Raw genomic sequence first — 21656 nt, forward strand, 5'->3', positions numbered from 1 at the left:
TTATTTATAAGATGAAGATGATTATATCCATTAGAAAAAAACTGCTTTGAGAAGTAAATGTTCTAGGACTCACAAAGTGATGACACATCAGTGTGATCTCACTGTGCATGATACATTATTTGTGTTAAATCAATAAAGGATAGGAATGGTATTAGTAGTAATTGAAGTAACAAAGGTCCTTTTGTTCCTGTCTAGGCAACTCTATTGGCTGGTACCCTACCTTCTTACCCCAAATGATGCTTTTTCTTTTTCTTTCTTTCTTTTTTTTTTTTTTTTTTTTTGAGACGGAGTTTCGCTCTTGTTACCCAGGCTGGAGTGCAATGGCGCGATCTTGGCTCACCGCAACCTCTGCCTCCTGGGTTCAGGCAATTCTCCTGTCTCAGCCTCCTGAGTAGCTGGGATTACAGGCACGCACCACCATGCCCAGCTAACTTTTTGTATTTTTAGTAGAGACGGGGTTTCACCATGTTGACCAGGATGGTTTCGATCTCTTGACCTCGTGATCCACCCGCCTTGGCCTCCCAAAGTGCTGGGATTACAAGTTTGAGCCACCGCGCCTGGCTGATGCTTTTTCAATTTTGATTCAGAGGTGTCCAGAGATGCTGAAGTAGCCCCAAGTTTCTTGTCCCGTCATGTTTCAGTTTCTCACACTTTAGTTGAAATTAGTGTGTGCAGGGTGTGTACATTGTGTATTAATATTCTCTTCTAATTGATTCCACTTCGCCACCTCACCAGATTGTGGAGTAGAATTTGGGTCCTAGGTAACCCATTTAGTGTCCAGCAGAGAACAGAAGGACTACATAGTGTCCCTCAGAGCTTCTAAAAGCAAATGCAGAGAGTAATGCTCACAGTAATGCTTACTGAACTGACTCAGTTGAAAGGGGGCAGATTCAGACAGGGTTTCTTAGAGGAAGTGAGTAGTATACTGGCCTTTAACAATATGTAGGCATTACCTAAGGTTCAGGTGGGACCCAGTGTCTCCAGGAGAGTAACAGTGGCATGAGAAAGTTTGGTGCATCTCAGTACTGCAGGAGGCCAGCATAGTGAAGCAGGGGCAGAAAGATCTCTAATTCCCCATGTGGCATTTCTTGCAGGCTGAGACACACAGCATGTGGTGTGTCTTTGAAGCAGTAATTCAATTCTGTCATTATTCACAAATGCATTTGTCCCACTGCCATAGACAGATATCACATCTGAGCTTTGGGTTTCCCTAACACTGGGCACACCCTCTGTTTTTGCTGTCACATGCCATGTGAGAGTCACAGCCCACAAATTGCATGCGTCACATCCTCTCACTCACACCACCACTACACTCTACATCTCCCAGGCAGCACCAGCAATAAGCACAGGGTCTGAACATGGCAGGTGGGGTCCCACATGTGGTGAAGTGAAACCACATGGAAGAAATTTGCCTTTGGTTCCCTGATAAAGACATTAAACTAAGGAGAGGGACCCTCTATAGAGTAGCTCTACTGCTCACCAAGTGTCTAACTGGGGAAAATTTTATGTCAAAACTATAGGCCTCACTTTGCATCCACGTAAAATGGTGCATAACAGTGTATTCATTTACACTTAAAACTGATTGTAAGAAGGCAATGAGAGAACTTGGATTAATATTTATATAAATAAATACATATTTTAATATAATATTAATTAAATAATATATATTTATTATGTGATATATATTACATAATACATATTTATTATGTAATACATATTATAGAATACATATATAATATATAATAAATGTATATTTATTTATACAAACAATATATTATAATTATATAGTTATATAATGTTATTGATATAATAACTATTATATAAATATATATATATTTGTACCTTTGACACTTTTTTGTCCAAGCAACAGTTATGGAGAAATTTATGTGAATATAAATATTTATTATGTTACTGCCATTTTTCCCATAACCCTTCATTTTATGGTTTCATACTGCAGTGTTCTTGGCCGCCAGGACCCTTCATGCAGGCCTGAGCTCTTGGGTCAAGTGCTGAATTCCAAATCTTTCCTTTCTCCAGTCCACTCCTTCAGTCGCCTCCCTCCGCGTTCATCATCGTTACTTCGATCTGCATTCCACTCCCTCCAATGTCTGACTAGTGACTTAACTGAGGATACACATGTTGGTGGAAAAGGGACACAGGTTATCTCTAAGAAAACATATCTCCATGTTGTCATGAGACCTTGAGAAAACCAAGCCAATCTGTAGAACCAGTCTAACAGATCTGGGTTTCAATTCCGGTTTTGCTCCTTACTAAGTGGGGCATGGGTGGGGGTGCGTTGAGGCAACTTTCTTGATTTCTCTGAGCTCCAGTTCTCTTATTGTATGACGGGGCTTATAAGTCATTGTGAAAATTGCACAAGCTCAGACCTGAAAATACAAAGGTATTCAATAGCATTTTATCCCCACATTTCTTTATTTATAGAAAGAAATTACTCAGTAGTGAAGATTGCAAGCATGGCATAAAGATACTATCAAGAACTTGGTGTGAAAAGTCTGTTTGGGTTTGGGATTCGGTAGCCCCTACGTCACACTGGGCGGGCGTGCATTCACGCCCTCATTATCATCTCCTGCTTTCTGTTTTATTCTAATAGCTACAGAACTGCCTCCTGGATTCCACTTTAGCCACCTTCACCTGACACATTTTCTCATCTTTAAAAGCTCAATGAACCTCACACCTCACCATTGCTAAATTACTTCAGTGAATCTCCTTTGCCCCGAGAATTAATTTCAGTCTCCAGGACCCCACGTGATCCTGCTTTGTTCACCTCTCCCAGCTCATCCTTGTTTCTTTCTTCTGCCCTCCTACTGCTCCAGGCATGCTGTGATGTTAGCGTTGTGCATATGCAGGTGTGTGTGGCACTAGGGTCATGTGTGTGGAGCCCACACCAGAAGCCCTGTCATTCTGTTTTTTTTTTTTTTTTGTGCATGAACTCATTTAATCACATCAATTAACCTTTGAGGAAAATACTATTATTATTCCCACTTTACAAATAAGAAAAAACATGGCACACAGAGATGAAGAAGTATGTAGTGAGCAAGTGGCAGGGCCAGGATTCAAACATACCCTGTAAAACACCCGTGCTGAGTGCACTGAGCTCTTTCCCAAGTGCTGCCCCCTTGGAGCACGTTGCTCAGCTCATCAGTCAGCTTCCATCTGGCCCTTCTTCCAAGAGGTCCTCCATCCCTGTTAGTCTCCCTCTAAGCACCTTGCCATTCCCTTCATAATGCACCTCACAATTGGATTTGATGTTCATCTGTTTTCTCAGTGGTTTATAGTTCAGTTTTTCAAAGCATTAGTGCATCCCACGAGGACAAGGGCCAGATGTACACTGGTTCCCACATTAATTCACAGGCTTACACTGGAACGGGAAGGGTATGCCATCCAGTATCACTTGTGAAATGAGCTGTGACCCATCGAGATACCTATGCCTGGTGTTATGCTGCCTAACTGTCCCCTGAGTTCCTGCTACATCATCTATTCCACCATTCAGAGTCAGCTGACAATCCACACTGGGAGAGTCAGTTTCCTCTGCAGGCCATGCTCAGCCACTGGGGCTGCGATCCCTGTGTCACTCACACATGCTCATTGGTACAGAGAGGATGTCCGGCCTTCAATGAGCACAAAACTAGCCTAGTGAGGGGACTGAAGCTTTCCTCCAACCACCACCAGTACCTGATAAAAGCCACACTTTGCTGCTCTCAGATAATTCAGCCAAATACTCTGGACCTCTGTAATATTAATTACACTGCACACAACAGGCTCCAGCCATTTCTCAGATAGACAAACAGGTTTTTAAAAATTCCAAAGAAGGATTAAAGTTTTTCCCAAGTGAACACTTAATACTCCTTCCCAGACACTAGGAATACTCAGCACCCCCAACTTCACTTAGGAAAAGCAGATTTAAAAGACCCACATGGGTGTAAAGGTGGTGTTAACCAAATATAAATTATTATAGCTGCTTTTTTCCCATGAGGTAGTATAACCACTTTTTCTGGATATCTCTTTTTGCTGTATGGGGTCTGGTCATGGAAATCAAAATATTTATTCTTGTTGTACAAGCATTTTGGCAGATTCTCTTTTAAAAGAAAAAAGGGAAGAAAGAAAAAGTGTGGAAGTTTACTAAAAGGGTAGACATGGGCTCTTACTGGCAGATAGGAAATATGTGATCACCTCAGATGTAGTTTTAAAGGCAGAAAAAAAGAAAGAAAGAAAGAAAGAAACCTGAATGTATTTCCGATATTTTTTTATCACAACTTCTCTAAGATACTTGTAGAGATTTCTTTCTCTGAATTAAATAAACCATTCCCCAGGGAAAAAGGAACTAATTAGCAGACATTACCTAATTTAATGTCCGTAGTAGCCCTGAAAGGTCCATATGTTTCCCCATCTGTAAAGTGGGAAAACCAAAGCTCAGAAACATGTGCCTCACCCATCGGCACATACAAGGAAACGAGTCTTTTGACACTGAAGACAAAAAGAAAAAAAAAGCTGATTTAAAGAAAGGCTGATGTTAAATAAAAAGTTTTCTTTTCCTTAAATGTTGCTCTGAATTTCCATGGGGTTCCTGATCTTCTGTGTTTGCTCTTTCACTTGCTCCCTTCCTGGGAGGGCAGGGAAACCACATGCACACCTGGAAGGCTTCGTTGTGATAGAGTACAAACGCCCTCTCCATCCCCACTATCTTTCCGAAGTTAAACCCTCTGTCCTTTTTTATGTTTGTTGTACTCCTTCCCTCATGTATTTTTGCATTCAAGCTCTACAGAGGTCCCTGCTCTCAAGGACTAAGCTGGTATGAGCAGGCACATAATTCTATATCCATCAAAAGGAGATGAGCACTGTATTCTGAGGGAGTGCTGAACTCTATTCTCTCTAGGGTGGGGCAGAGGGTCAAGAGGGTGTCCAGGTAGGGTCGATGCTTCTCCAGAGTCCTGAGACGTAAGGGACAGTCAGGCTGGTGAGGGAGGATGAGGTGAGAATAGGAGAATAGAAGGTGGAAGTGGGAGTGGGAAGGGCAGTCCCACCAGAGTGACGGAGTTGCAAGTTCAAGGCAAGAGGAAGAGGGAGAAAGTGCAGGGTCCCATCTAGGATCTATCAGGAGTCAAACTTGCAGAAGGGAAGCATGCCCTGTGGACCAGCGGCATTGAGGTCACCAAGGAGCTTGTTGGAAGTACACAATGTAGGAACTCTCTGCAGACCTAAAGAATAAAATTCTCTGAGTGTGGGACCCAGAAAGTGGTGTGTTAAGGAACCCCCTCAGTGGCTGCTATTCTTGATGAGGTTTGAGGATCCCGGTGCTCAAGTGTAGGATGCCAAGGGCAGTGGGGAGTCAACAGGTCGGAACTAGAGTCGGGAGTCTCATGATGGAGGGTCCCATTAAAAATCAAATAATATGGGTTTCAATGTAACCGTGACATCATTGGAGAAAGAACTGCTAAAGCATTTAAAGCACGGAAAATGCATGGTTGGCTTGGGTTTTTAGAAAGAGTTCTTTGTGTTTTAGACAATGGATCACATTACTCACATGGTCAGTCTGCATTCTAATCCTGGCCACCCACCCCCATTACCCAATTTTGTTGTGCCTTGCCAAGATAGTAAAACACTAATGTGGTTCTTTGGGGATTTTTTTTCCCTCACATTAATACCTGACATCCATCCCTCAGAGTTCTCTATTTTATCTACCATGCCAGTGACCCAGAGCACAGCTGTTAGATATTTGCTTCCTGGAGTGGACAATTTCTCTCTCTTTTTCTGAAAATCGATTTTAGAATCCCATTATTACAAACTCAATTCAATTCAATTTGTGGTTTTTTAAGATGATGATACATTGACAGTTTTCTCTAGAATATGAAGGATAGTCAATCATGGTCCCGAGTCCCTAGAATGAAGGCAGGACCTGCAGGACACAACCTCTCCTTTTGGGTCAAGATAGAGCAGGCATGCACTCCCCTATCCTGGAGTACTGGGAAGGCCAGCACTGGCCGACTTCCTACCAGGCCCGTAATTGCTGACCTGGCTGTCACAGCTTGTTTTCTGAGAAAGACAGAGTTCCGGAGGCATATGCTGGCAGATTTGATGGTCTTTGGTAGCTTGTCAACAAACCAGCTAAAAAAAGGGCTTCACTGAATAAAATATTCCAAGCATGAATCCCCAAGTGGACCAGCTGGGCTCCTGTGTGGGCCAGGGACAAGCAGTTGGCTTCCTCACGGGCCAGAAAGCCAAAGCTCAATATTGACAGGAGAAGCTATCAATTCACCCTGAGACAATCAGTCCCTCTTGGACTCCTCCGTTGTTCACAGTAAACATGATTTTCAATACAATTACGTTTTGCAGCTTACGTCTTGATACATTATATAAGATAAATGATTATTATTCAGACCATACTCTTGCACTGAAGACTCAAGGGCTTTAGCTAGCAATCTACAAGCCACCAAAGTTTCCACAGTCAGCTCAGATTTGCACAGATTGCCCCACAAATTCTGTGACTTTGCCAGGCCTTATCAGTAACTCTGATTACCTTAGATGAGCTATGAAAATGATGCAAGTTTCCAAAGCTAACTATGACAACTCCTAAGATAGCTTTTCTTTCAAAATTTCTGACATTCCTATGCATGATAACACATGAAAAAGACAGAATGCGTTTCAAGAAAAAAACATGAAAACAATCAAAGTACAAAAAACTAAAAACCTTCAAAACTGAATTCCAGTCCTAACCTCAGCAGAAAAATACATTTTAGCTCTGACAGTCAGACCTGCCTTCTTATAATGCCTAGTTTTTGTTTCTTTGTTTGTTGGTTTTTTGTTTTTTGTTTTTTTTTTTAAGGTGTTTCAGATGTGTAAACATCTTTCTGGGTGCACTTAAAATTTGTAGTTCAACTGGATTGTTGAATAATGATAAACATTACACAAAAATGATGTATTTATTTTAGGGAACCCCCATAGTATATACTATTTTATTCATTATTCGTAAATTCATTGGCATGCATTATTCGTAAATTCATTGGCATCTCCTTCTGGTTACTGTACTGAGCTCTGAGATGCATAAATAACAAAGACATGAGCCATATCAGCCAGGGACTCAAACAATCTAACAGTGACATAGCAAATGCATCACTGCACCACTGGAGGATGGGGTCCTTACAACTTATCCCCCCAGTGGGGACTTGTGGGAGTGAAATGAGGAGCTATAAATAATGAAATGGGATGACAAGCACGGACTAGAACTCTAAGGAGCAAGCTGGGACATGGTCATGGTCACCCAAGTAAGGGGTGGCTGGTAGGCAGTGAGAAGATAGTGATCACTCCATTAAGGTGTAGACAGGTTAGCAAAATCTTTCACTGCAGGGATGAGGTTTCAGAAATCTTAGTTACAAGCTCACAGAAGGAAGAATGATCAACCCGTCCTGTGGCAGCAGCATCATGCAATGATAAGCTGCTTCCTGGCTTCCAGGATCATCAGTGGTCTTCAGTCACAGCATTGACATAATTGCCCCCTAAAAGGATGTTCATACAACGAGAGGGTCGTTTAAATAGGAATGTCAAAATTAGAGATGATAGTTATTATTTTTCTCCCCTATAGTAGTTTGAATGTTTTTCTATAAAAAGCTCCAGTATGGTTTTACGTTCAAGGGAAGGTGAACAGTCTTTGTTAATGATTCTACCTGGACACAGACTAAGCCACTTAATAGTGGGAGGCAGAGGGGAGTCATGGTCAATCACACCAGTGACCACTTCAACAGGGAGCAAACGCAAAACAAATTGTAGGAGGCAAGGCCTTGACATTTTTTTCTGGAAACCTACTGCTGCATAAAGTGGTTGATAACCACTAGGTCATTTTTCCCTTTTAAGTTTTCCTTTAAAATCACCACCATTAGCATATGGGTCATGGGAATCACAGCAGTATGGTCAGTCAAATCACACACTGGGCAGGAGGGCATTAATTCATCAGGAAACAGTGTTAGCTGTGTATTTTTTCTCTCCTTTGCAAACCTTGACAAAGACTTGGTTTCCTAAACCTCCATATTTATGAGCATTTGTTTATCTACCTTTTGTAGCTTCTGAAAATCTGTGAGTTTCTAAAGGGCAAGGATTGCCTTATTTATTTTTGTACCTCTGAAGTCTAGCAGAGGGAGCCTACTGGGTAATGTTTGTTGACTGTTGAAGGAGCCTTCAGATCCTCAACCAGTCAGAAAAGTTATAAAGAAGTCACTGATTTAAGATGGAAGATCACAGTGTCTTTTATTTAATGTGTTGTTATTCCGTGTATGTGTGTACATTTGTCCCTTCATAGAATAAATGTGTCAGTCATTCCTATAGGAAATAAGAGAAAGAAGTGTAGGAAATTGCATTTATTCTCAAACTAATGACGGAACTGCCATGAATCTGGCATCTTGGAGATTTTTCCAATTCTTAAAAATGCCACGATTTCCAAAGTGGGAATCAAAGTTCACATTGGACAGCCAGTGCTCCAGGTCTGACTGCCACCATCCTGTCCCTCCTCACTTCCAGGGCTCACAGACCTGTAAACTGGGCCATCTAAAGTTCCCTGAGATCAGGCTATGTGGGCCTTAGTATGCCAGAGGTGAGATTTACAACTGTCGGCCTCTACTATGTATGACAAATGACCCCAAATGATGAGAACAGCAACAAAGAGGGCAGCTGAGGCTGGAATGGCAAACATATTTATCTGGGGAAGCAGAATATGACTTCAGCTCTGAGGGTGATGAATTCTGGATGATACCACTTGGCAGTAATTAACCAAATAGGAGCAAGGTCTTGTGTGGTACACAGGTGACCTGAAGTATAAAATAATGTTTGTAATTCCTAATGAGACTGGGAAGCTTGGCAGATCATGGTACTTTATCAGAATTTTTAATGCTTTTTAAAGTTAATTAGCTTCCCATATTTACAGAAATTCAAATAAAAGCCCCTAGAAGAACTTCAGGTAGCCTATTCGCCAGGTGGCCTGATTAAGGTGCTGAAACCCTTTGGGACCTGGTGTATAAAAAGCTGACCTTCCTTGGAGGTACAGATGAGATGTGATCCTAAATAAGAACAAGAAAAACAAATATAGGGAAATTTGGTGAGAAACCTAAATATCTGATGAAGGCAACAATGCTCATAACTAACACTTTCTGAGTGTTTACATTATGCAAAACACTATTTCATACAATTACATGAATGAAGCAACACTATTATTACCTTCCTTTTCATAGAAAAGGAAACTGGTATCCACAGAGGACTCAAGATTGCCCAAGATTATCCAACTAGTAGGTGGTGAAGTCAAGTTTTTATGTCTGGTGGTTTGAATTTAGAGCCCATATATTTAACGTTATACTGTCTTCTTAAGTTTTCAGATTTCATTTAAAAGCCTTAGGATTAGCAATCACAGGCATGGAAATGACAGTGCAGACTAAGAATGAAGTGATGCTTGAGATCATAGCTTTAAATTCTGGCTCCTCATCACACTTGCCTTAGAACCAACAACAACAAAATGCTTACCCAAGTACTGGAGAACCTACCCAGAGACTAAGACGTAATTGAAGTGCAGCCAGATTAGGTATGTCAAAAATGTATTATGTCCCAAGGTGATTCTTATGTAGAACTACGTCTGAGAACACAGGCAAGGGATAGAGGATTGGAAGCATACTCCCATATGCTCTTGGCCCAGTCAACAGCTAAACTTTGTACCTGGAACTGCATATGCTCAGGAATCGTAGGTTGCTAACTTTGATTTTGTGAATAAAAAAATTATGTGGGTATTAGAAGATTCATTAAGATGTATTCTGTCTAGTAGAATTTCAGGTTCCAATATCTGGCAATGCTGACAATCCAGGGCATCGTGGAAAGCTATCTTGTCAAGTCAGGGAAGCAGATGTCAAACATCACATAGTTAACTGAGGACATGTAATCACAAGAAAAGTGCTTCAAAGTATAAATACAAGACTGATAAAGTCCAGAAAAAGGTCTTATTTTTTTCTCAAGTTCCTAGGGCATTCCAAGATGCCTGGTATCTTAAGGGCTAAATAAATGGTATCTACTGAATGAATAAATTAGGGAATAAAGAAATATGCTAATTTTTCCAAAATGGTAAAGGGTTAAGTCTGAAGAAATTGTAGAACTGTGATAATTCTACCCATCTCTGGCAACATACTCAACTAAACCTTTGATTATTAAGCCCATAGAAACAAAATTAGTTTCTTAGAAATGACAACAGATTTATTAAAACTAACCAATTCCAGATGAACCTGGTTGCCTCAGCTGAGAGAGTGAGGTTCGACTGATATATCTATGTATCCATTCAACAAATACTTATTGACTACCTTTTTGTGCCAATTAATTGCTGACTGTTAGCAGACAAAGTGCCTGATCTCATGGTACTTATATTCCCGTGCAGGTACTAGAGTAGGCAAACAAGAAACAAGTAAGCAAAACCTAACCAATGAGATTCTGGTTTATGGTGGAGACCACAGAGTAAATGACAGCACATCATGTAACCATGGGCATATCATCATGGGCTAATGCTGGGTGCACAAGAAGGCAGGTGACTTCAGAGGAAGAGTCCGGGGTACTTCTCTGAAAAGGTGACGTTATAATTAAGAATCATATTGTCAGAAAGAATCATCCCTGTAAGTTCTGGGAATAATTGTTCAACAAAGACTTTTATTATCTGGTAAGAAATCTCAATTTTATTTTACATGAGTCACGTAGGGGAGCACTATGCTTTTATTCTTTTTTATAAGGAATATTTTGGTCACTGTGTAAAAAATGGTTTTGGGGGAGATTGTGGTGTGGAAGCAGGAACTCCAGAAAGGAGGCTACTTAGCAACGCCAGGTGAGAACTGACAGAGGCTTCTACTCCCAAAGGTGGGAGAAGTACATGGATTTAGGACACATTTTAGGAGGATTAAGAGGAAGGAAGTGACAGAGTTACCATGAGCTGTGGGTAAGTTGCATAGGACTTGAAGTTATAGAGAGGGAGGAACCAAGGCTGTTTCCCAGAGTTTTGCATAGGCAAGTGAATGGAGACTGATGCCCGTTACTGAGATGGGGAGGAGTGGTACAGAAGAAAGTGGCTAAGGGCGCCACTAATCAGGAGTTCCATTTTGCTATATTCCGTTTGACAGACCTACTATACTTTAGGTGGAAATATCAAGTAGGCAACTGCATATATCATCTCAGAGGTCCGGCCATGAGATACAAATATGGGGTGACCATTATGTAGATGTGTTTCAATGTACAAAACTCTATGAATTCAGCAAGGCGTGGAGTGTAGATGGAGGACTAGTAGAAGAATTGAGATAGCCAATTAGCAAGTGAGATCGGAGGAAAAGCCAGGTTTTTAAAATATGGGCATAGCTTTTTGAACCAAATTCTGCTGAGAGCTTGAGAGAATTAAGAAACACTAAGTGTCCACTGAATTGGGCTTCTTGGGAGTCACTGGTGATCTTCAGAAAAGCAGTTTCTCTAGAGCATTCTGCATTAGTCAGTTTCCCTACAGAAACAGAACCAGTAGGATGCTTATATGTATTAAGAGATTAATTGCAAGGAATTGGCTTATACAATTGTGGGTGTGGTTAAACACACCCAAAGTACATAGGGTGGGCTGGAAACTCTCAGGCAAGATCTGAAGCTACAGTCCACAGGTGAAATTTCTTCTCTCTTGGGGAAATTTCAGTTCTGCTCCTGAAGCATTTCAACTGATTGAATTAGGTCCATTCAGATTTCCTAGGATAATCTCCTTTCCTTAAAGTCAAATGATTGTAGACACCAAGCATTTCACAGCAGTAACTACATTAGTGTTTGGTTGGATAACAGGGGCCCATACTGTGGCCAAGTTGACAAGTTAAACTACCCATTACATTTCACAGTATTGATTGGAATCAGCTGCAATGTGAAGGGAGGTGAGGAGGTGGGGAGAGCAACCAGAAAGAAGTTTTAGAGAAAAGCCATTCTGTGAAGAGGATAGAGGAAGAAAAGAAGATGTAGTTTATAAATAGGACCACGGGTTTTTGCTGTTCTGTTCGGTAGTGCTTACAGCAAGATTTTATGTCTCTAGAAACAATCCAGTCAAGGTTGAGGGCGGTGACTCATGTCTGTAATTCCAGCACTTTGAGAGGCCAAGGTGGGTGGATCAAGTCAGGAGTTCAAGACCAGCCTGGTCAACATGGTGAAACCCCTTCTCTATTAAAAATACAAAAATTAGATAATGCACTCCTGTAATCCAAGCTACTTGGGAGGCAGAGGCAGGAAAATCACTTGAACACGGTAGATAGAGGTTACAGTGAGCTGAGATCACACCACTGCACTCCAACCTGGGCAACAGAGTGAGTCTCCATCTCAAAAAAAAAAAAAAAAACAAAAAACAAAAAACAAAAAAACAAAACAATCCAGTCAAATAAGAAATATGATAATACTGAAAGGGAGAATTGGGTTCAGAAGGCATACTAACACATTGGTTTTAGATGGAAACATAAAGATATATTCATTTTTTAAAATTTTGTTCCCTCAAAGGAAAAAAAGTACCAAAGCATCAGCACTAGTGATTGAAGATTACAGGGTGCCTGCTTGAGGCACATCAAAGGAAAATGCTTTCTGTATCCAACAGCTCCCCAAGGTTGTTAGCTTTCCACCACTGGTGAGGTTTCCCTGAAGGCAGTTTATCCCACTGAAGGATGCACTTGACCTGGAGCCTACATAGTGAGAGGTAGAATCTGTTATCACAAAGTCCGGAGTTTTCCCTCGGCATAGAACTGGGCTATAGAAGACCTCTGAACCTTCTCATGCTGTAGAAAAGGTATATGTTATCATGATCACTTTTCTGAGTAAAATGTTCCTCATCAGATTCTCAAAGGAGGGCGTCAGCAGAAGATGCTAACCATGCTGCTGAAGGATGTCTTTCAGCCCTGCAGCCTGTGCTGTAACTTGATTCTGTGACTTTCTGTGCAAGGAGACAGTGTGAGTTAACAATGGACCTGAAAAATAAGTACAACTGAACATAATGAAAAAAAAAAAAACAAAGGGATAAGGACATGTTAAAGAGTAATAAGATTCTTAGATCAAAATAGATGGCTGGTGTAATAATATTAACAAACTCTTAATTGTAGCATAAAAGCTTCATACTGTATTTTAAAATAGTCTCCTAGCAGTGACAAATTGTTATCAAAGAGGAGGTAACAAGAGAATTTTAATGCCCCAGAGATCCCAGGATAAGACACATACACCCTAGTAGGTGTTCTGTGCTTTATCCTACAAAGTTTAGAGTGGAAGACAGTCCCTCCTGGGCCTAATGGTTTGTTGATGCATCTCTTCTAAACTGCATTCTTTCTGAAAGTGCTTGTTCAAGATAAATACAGTCATTTTACCAGTAAATTCCCAATGTGCAGGGCTTTATTTTTAGCAGGCACTCTGTGCCTGTAGTTTACTTGGAGAATTTGTAAACATTCAGCTTTTTGGGTCTCCATTTTCAGAAATTAGAATCCAGTATGTATGAGATGGGGTGAGGGAAATGCATTTTCTAGGCGACACTTCTATTGATTGTGATACAAGCATTCAGCTGATCTCACTATGGAAATCAAGAGAAACATGTCACTCATTAGATGCTTCTGCAGCTCAAAACAGGAATCTACTGAACCTGTATGGATGAAAGTGTTAGTGATCAAATGTGTTTATGCATTAGGGTCATTGGGTTTTAGCATATAAGCAGAATATGTCACTGCTTAAGGCGGAAAACCAATTTATTATCATGCAATTTTAGGTTTCAGTATAAAGCCTGCAAGAAAGAATTATAGGGATGGAAACCTTCACAGAATAATTTTAACCTTACTCTAGGGTGATCACTAGTTCTACCCATGTTTATAATCTTCTTTGTGTGCAAGATAGAGCTCTAATTTCAAATTTAGTACAAACAATTCACAGATGAATGGATGAAGGACATCATTTCAAGGAGAAAGCATTTTGTAAATTACACATAGTTGTTCTTTCTCCTCGTCTTCTAGAACAAGTCAAGAGGTGAATGATTTTCTCTCATAGCTCTGGGAAAGCAGGTCAGCGAGGACTTTATAATACCGCACGCCACATCCGGGGAAGAAGTAAACCTAATATTTTTTTAACTGCAAAGGACAAACGGTTGATGAATTCCCTGAATTATTAATTTTGAATGTTTTGTTGAGCCTTTATCACACTATCACAGCTGAGTTCATTTAGCCCTAAGTAGAATATTTTTTCTACTTTGGGGTTGAATTGAACATTTTTAAATATGCATACGAAAGTCTAGAAATAACATTAAAATAAGATGAATTGTCAATCTCAATGTAGATAAACTGATGTCACGTAGACAGTACCACTCACACTCAGCAATCATAAAGGGTACATGAGGGTACTTACTATAGGAACATCCATAGACCTCGACCCTCATGCCAATCTTCCCACTGGGATTCCATTCCAGGGGCACAAAGCGAACAAATCGGGCTCTCACTGAGTGCAGTAGCTTGTGGTGCACCACGCTGTCAGCATTCATGTTTCCTGCAAAGGTCTGCAGAGAAGAAAGAGAGCCAGTGAGGTCTGTAATATCATGTAATTTCAGTGGAAACCCATATTTGTTACTCTACAAACTCTTACTAAGAACATACCCAATTTCTCACGTATTTCAAGTGAAATCTGACTTGGAGGAAAATCCTGCATTGTGTGTGTTTTTTTTTCCAGAAATATTTTACATTATTCTTTAAGAAATTCCTTTTAAAATGTTTATGAATAAAGCAATTCTAGCAAGTCTTGAGACATCACACCTAAAAGCTTTACAAAGTTCACAATACAAGGAAATTCCCATGTTCCTAATGTTCGTAATCAGTGAAGAATGGAAGATAACTGACTATCTGCTTTTAGAAGGAAAAGATTTTATTGAAGTAATTGTTAACATTAATTGAGGCCAGTCACTATGCTAAGCACTTTCCGTTATCATTATCATTATTATCACCATTTTGCAGATAAAAAAAAAAAAAAAAAAAAAAAAAAAAAAAAAAGCCTAGAAAGAGAAAAGGGAAAGGAAAAAAATCTCCAAGTCACTCAATTGGCTAGTAATTAGTCTGAGATTTCTACAGTCTCCTACTCTTCAAAAATTTCATTGTTGTTACAGGAGGGAAATACAACTCAGATTTATATCGTGTTCATTTTCACATTTCCTTGTGAACTTTAATCAAAAGAACACACAGCACAACAACTATTTGCTCTACTAACACTGTATTTCGTAGCCTTTATTTGGATGAACAATTTTATTGGGGGCATTTTTTTTTTTTTTTGGCTGCAAATGAAATCCAAAGACTCACATATGGTATTTCTATTCTTTTTAATTGGAATAAATATACATAACAAAAAAATCATCATTATAACCAATTTAAAGTAAATAATTTAGGGCATGAAACATATTCACGTTGTTGTATAAGCATCACAACCATTCTTTCCCAGAACTTCTTCCTCATCCCAATCATACCTCATCTGTAAGACGGGATGTCAGCTAGCTAACCGATTTGTGTGCTTCATTATGAATCATCAGCTGTCTTCTTTTCAGCTTCTAATATTCATACACAAAACCTACTTGCTGATGTGCAATCAATGTCAACCAATAAAAAGAAGATCCATTGCCTTCGCAAATGTCCAAAGTGAAAATCAAGTAAGATAATTTTGTCTATTTAATGAAATTCATTTTCAAAGAGCTTAACCTTAACTTTGATTGTATTTTTGTAGCACCTGTGGATCCAGGTTATCTTGCATAATCTCTGACACTTCTACTACACACAAAACACCCACTAGCTAATAGCTCTGCAATTAGGCAATTGATGTAATTACCATTATGTATCACAAAGTGGCTTATAAAGAAGGAAGAAGCTCACTTTCTATTTTGCAGCTACTCCTGGAGCAAAATTCTCACATGAAAGAATGACTTAGTGGGGAGGAATTTCTTGAGATTCAAATTCAACATTTCAGCTCCCAGATTTGTCAAACCTTTGAACATTTTCTCTCCCTCCAAATGGAGAATGACTTTATTTGACAGGATTGCTCCTCCATGTGCCCTGCCCCCAGACCTAGCATCTGGCACAGATATAAAACTGTCCTCCATCCCTGCTCACCTGGAAAGGACTCCTCCTTGTGGAGTTTAGTTCTTTTAAAATGTCCTTATATCCATACCACTTTGTTATGTATAGGGGAAGGAACGGAGATAATTCTGGTGGTTTCTTACTGATTTGGATAGAGTGAGAGTATGTCATGTTTTTCTACAGCCTAAGTGTGAAAACTTCCATTCAGCAATCTCAATTCCCTACTGATTGTGTGTGCACTATATCCCACCTCCCCAGGCATGTAAATGTGTGGTGCTTATAGCATTATTTATCTAAGACAAATGTGCAATAGAAACTTATTCACCTTCAAATGACTGTGTGCCCCTTCTGAGTTCTGCATAATTTGTAGATGGGATATCTCTCTCTCTCTCTCACACACACACACACACACACACACACACACACACACACACCGATTAACAATGCTTAAAATTTGATCGCATACTCTAGATGAAAAGATTTGTTTTATGACCTGGCAATGCTTTATAGGAGTTAATCCCTTGACTAATGTATGGTGTGCTCCAATGAGAAGGAATCCTGGACTCTCATTCTGAGAAGAGTCAGCCTTATTATTGCAGTATCACAGTCTCAAAGTCCTGCTATCCCAGAGCAACATTATTTGCAGTTTCATAGTCTTAGAGGGTCATGGTCAAGCAGATCCAAGCTCTCGCATTTCTGAGATCCCAAAGTTTATAGTGCATGATCCCAGGGATTTCCTGGTGCTAGTAGCTTAAAGTCACTTGAAAGCATTTAATGGTAAAAGCAGATTGAATCTAAACAAAGGTATAACCAGATCGTCCCCACATTCACCAGTGGATCAAAGGCAATCATTTATCAATCCCGGAAGTTACATTCTGGATGAATAGCAAGAAAAGATTTTCCTGTTTGATGTATTAAAACCTATCCAAAGGCATCTAACTTGTTGACGTTAACACGTGAAAAACAAAAATGACAATGAATTACTCATCAGAGAAAAAGAAAAAGAAAATCCAAAAATGCTGAAAGTAAAATGTTAGCATTCTATGTCCAGTGCTGGAGCTCAGAAAATGACATCCTGAAACATACCACTCTGACATACAACTAAAGAAGTAGCCTCAATTCTCTCTGACCTTCCCCTCCTCACTCCATCTTTTAATACCTTGTTTGAAAGCACAGGTTAAGGCTATTCTCTTAAGTTTTTTTTATCTACCTGGAAAGTGAACCCACCAAAGAGAAACACAATTGTCTTCAGTCCTCTCCCTGAAATTTAATCAATTAGGGAAGATTACAATTCATATTACAAAGAAAAAAAAAAACTAAAAATTAAATACCACACCAAGAACCTAGATGACCTTTATCTCTAATCCTATTCAATGCCTAAAAAGAATTATTTATTAAAAATAGGGCTGGGTGCGGTAGCTCAAGCCTGTAATCCCAGCACTTTGGGAGGCCGAGGCGGGTGGATCACGAGGTCGAGAGATCGAGACCATCCTGGTCAACATGGTGAAACCTCGTCTCTACTAAAAATACAAAAAACTAGCTGGGCGTGGTGGCGTGTGCCTGTAATCCCCGCTACTTAGGAGGCTGAGGCAGGAGAATTGCCTGAACCCAGGAGGCGGAGGTTGCGGTGAGCCAAGATCGCGCCATTGCACTCCAGCCTGGGTAACAAGAGCGAAACTCCGTCTCAAAAAAAAAAAAAAAAAAAAAAAAAAAGTCTGAGCATTGGGTCCATCCATTTTCCCTGAAAATCATATACTGCTCTTCAAGATAACTACATTTCTTCCATCTCCCTTTTCCCTATGCAGAAAGCTATATAAGCATTTGGACTTCATTGGGTTATTGTGTCATCATTGTCTAGCAATTCCCCTGTGCACATGGATATTAAATAAATGTGTACTCATTTTCTTTCTAGTATCTTGCCTATTGTTAATTTGTTACATTAATTTGTTTCTTTGTTAATTCTCAGCGAACCTCTAGAAAGAAGAGGGGAAGCTTTCCACTGGCCTCTACATGTCCCCAAATAGCTTTCAAATATGAAGGAAAAATTAAAAAGTTCCATGAAAAAAATAATAATTTATTAGCTATAAAACTGATAAGAAATGCTAATAAGAAAGTTTAAGAAATTGATGCCAGGTGACTCATAGCAGTAATCCCAACACTTTGGGAGGCCAAGGCAGGTGGATCACAAAGTTAGTAGTTGGAAACCAACCTGACCAAATAGTGGAACTCTGTATCTACTAAAAACACAAAAATTAGCTGAGCGTAGTGGCGCACACCTGTAATCCCAGCTACTCCAGGGGCTGAGGCAGGAGAATCTCTTAAACCAGAGAGGCGGAGGTTGCAGTGAGCCACTGCACTCCAGGCATGACACTAAGTCAGAGTGCTGAGTTTAAAAAATAATTCCAAACTAACATTGGTAGATGGATAATTTGTATATAACCTTAAAAGTAGTAGAATATTTGTGGGAAGATTATAATTATATTCATAGTATATTATTTTTCCTTGACAAAAAGTAGAGATTTTTCTAAAAGCTAATGATGTAATTCATCTCTGAAATTACTCCATGCTATTTCTTCATATTGTATTAACATGTGAAAGCATGTGATCAGTTGTCACTGCTTCAGGATATAAGACGTTCTTTTTTATTAGGTGAGCATTATTTATGACTTTTTCTATAGAAGAGTAAGGACATTAAAATGTAACATGCATGATGAAAATCTAAGTGGAGACGCTCTTTGTGGTTAACTTATGATATTGAATGATTGCATGAGGTAGGTGTTCAGAGTAATATTCTTCTGTATTATAGTAAGAAAGAAAACTTAACTTTTGTTAAAATTAAATTAGTAGTATATCATTTTATGATATATACTTTTACTTAATATAATACAGTAACTTTTAAAATTTTCAGATTACATGTGAACTTAATTTTTTAATTAATCATTTTTTAACCTGTTAAAAAAAATCGATGCCAGGTGAAATTTTTGGCGTACAGAAAGGAATGATGAGCTCTCAATCCCACTAGTGAAAATGTATCAAAAGGAAAGGAAATCAATATATGGAAAAGATACCTGCACTCCATGTTTATTGCAGTACTATTCACAATAACAAAGATATAGAATCAATGTATGTTCATCAATAGATGAACAAATAGAGGCAGTGTAATATACGTATGATTCAGCCATAAAAAAGAACGAAATTCTGTCATTTCAGCAACATTGATGGATCTGGAGGTTATTAAGTAGAATGAGCCAGCTACAGAAAAACAAATTTCCCGTGTTTTCACTCATAAGTGAGAGCTAAAATCAAGTCAATCCCATGAAAGTAAAATAGAATGATAGTTACCAGAGGCCAAGAAGGGTGTATGTGAGGTTGAAATGAAACAAAATTGATTAATGGGTACAAACATGTAGTTAGATAGAATAAATATGTTTTAATGTGTCATAGCACAGTAGAATGACTATAGTTAACAACAACAATGTGTTGTATATTTACAAATAACTAGAAAAGGTGATTTGAATTATTCCCAATACAAATAAATGATAAATGCTTGAGCTCACGGATATCCCAAATATCTGGACTTGATCATTGCACATTCTGTGTATGTACCAAAATATCACATGCATATCATAACTATGTACAAGTATTACATATAAATTTAAAAATCAAATAAAAAATGTGTGGGTAAATAGAAGAGACAGTTTTTCTTTCTTAAACATTTTAAAAGTCAGTTCATAGTTTAAAGAAAAAATAATATCTTGTAACATTTGCAAGGTGTGTAGAAGAAAAATATACGTGAAAAAAACAAAAAGGATGGAAAGTACAGAAAATGGAATTATACAAATGGGTAAAAATTCAGAAAGAAAATAAAAGACTCAACACTGTCAGTAAAATTGACCTAATTTACATTCATAGACTACTCTATTCAACAACTACAGATTATACGGTGTTTTAAAGTCCACACAGCACATTAACTGAGACGATATCCTCCACAATAAAATAGGTCTTAGTTCAAACCATACAGTTTGTTTTTTAAACACAATTAAATTAGTAATCAATAATAAATTATCTAGAAAATCCTCCAATATTTGGAAGTTAATCATCAAATTTCTTTTTTTTTTTTTTTTTTTTTTTTTTTTGAGACAGAGTTTCGCTCTTGTTACCCAGGCTGGAGTGCAATGGCACGATCTTGGCTCACTGCAACCTCCGCCTCCTGGGTTCAGGCAATTCTCCTGCCTCAGCCTCCTGAGTAGTTGGGATTACAGGCACGCGCCACCATGCCCAGCTCATTTTTTGTATTTTTAGTAGAGACAGGGTTTCACCATGTTGACCAGGATGGTCTCGATCTCTTGACCTCATGATCCACCCGCCTCGGCCTCCCAAAGTGCTGGGATTACAGGCTTGAGCCACCACGCCCAGCCCACAATCAACACATTGCTAAGTAACATAGGTCAAAGAAGCAACAATGGCATGATGATAAAAACACTGTATCAAAGTTTGTGGGACACAGTTAAAGCACACCTTAGAGAAAAAAAAAATGTGGCTTTAGTGCTTTGCACATAAGAAAAATAACAAAATTAAAAACCTACATTTCCACTCTGAGAGGCTACCAAAACAGTAAATTTAATTCAGAATATTAATAGATTGGAATATTACCCAACAATAAAAAGTAACAAAGTGCTGATCCCTGCAACAACACATTAGTTGAGCAAAATAAGCCAGCCATAAGGAATGCAATCACCATGATTCCATGAATATAAAATTCTAAACCAAGCAGATCTGAGCTCGGATGACGGAAACCAGATCAGCACTGTTCTTGACAGGGTGAGGCCAAGAATGATTGCGAAGAACACTCATTAGTTCATTTGATCATGGCACTCTTGTGAAGTAGATAGGCTGTTTCATCTTCAGTTTAAAGATGAGAAAACAATTTTGGAGAGGTTAAGTGATCTGAAGTACTAAGTCAAAAAGATGATCAGAAACTGGGAGTAGATTTATGGAGATTCTGATAAGGGTCTAGTGACCCTTTCACTTCAATCTCATAATCACTTCCATATGTAAGTGGAGTCAGGTTTCTGCAACCGAATAAATGCCGTGGCTGCATCATAGCTACCGTTTTCAGTGGTCTCCTCCATGCCAGGCACTTGCTAGGCTCTTTACATGTATTAGTTCCCTTTGTTCCCCCTTATCATCAAGGAAGGTTTCAGTCCACTTCCTCACTAAAAGAGACACCCCTTCACATGTATTTAATCATTCTGAATTTCCAATACATCTCACCAATGTGTGGCCCATTAATATAGTGTCTCTGCCTTGCTAGGAAAACCCTGGGACTCAGAGAGATCAACGGCAAGAACACACTGCCAAATCAGGGCAGATTCTTTCCATTTACAATTCTGACTTATATTATATGCACTACTACTCAGAAATTTGTTTTATCTCTTTTCCCCAACCCCTCACCTCACAATCTTAAGTAGTAATATACTGGATTTATCCACAGGCCTTTCACAGTTACAATGAGATAAATGGTATTATTTTTGTTACTCTCAAATA

The 21656-nt window shown here is 39.1% G+C and overlaps 1 protein-coding gene across 2 annotated transcripts in view; it reads right to left on the reverse strand.

Moving 5' to 3' along the window:
• CNTNAP5 (contactin associated protein family member 5) overlaps window positions 1-21656 on the reverse strand; it is an 891734-nt gene that overhangs the window by 498795 nt on the left and 371283 nt on the right. For both annotated transcript variants that reach the window (XM_010342190.3, XM_074399829.1), the window contains exon 4: window positions 14404-14551. In XM_010342190.3, coding sequence (XP_010340492.1) covers window positions 14404-14551 — 148 coding nt within the window. The remainder of the gene's footprint in view (window positions 1-14403; window positions 14552-21656) is intronic.

This window comes from Saimiri boliviensis, chromosome 5 (genome assembly GCF_048565385.1).
Source record: "Saimiri boliviensis isolate mSaiBol1 chromosome 5, mSaiBol1.pri, whole genome shotgun sequence".
Lineage (NCBI taxonomy): Eukaryota > Metazoa > Chordata > Mammalia > Primates > Cebidae > Saimiri > Saimiri boliviensis.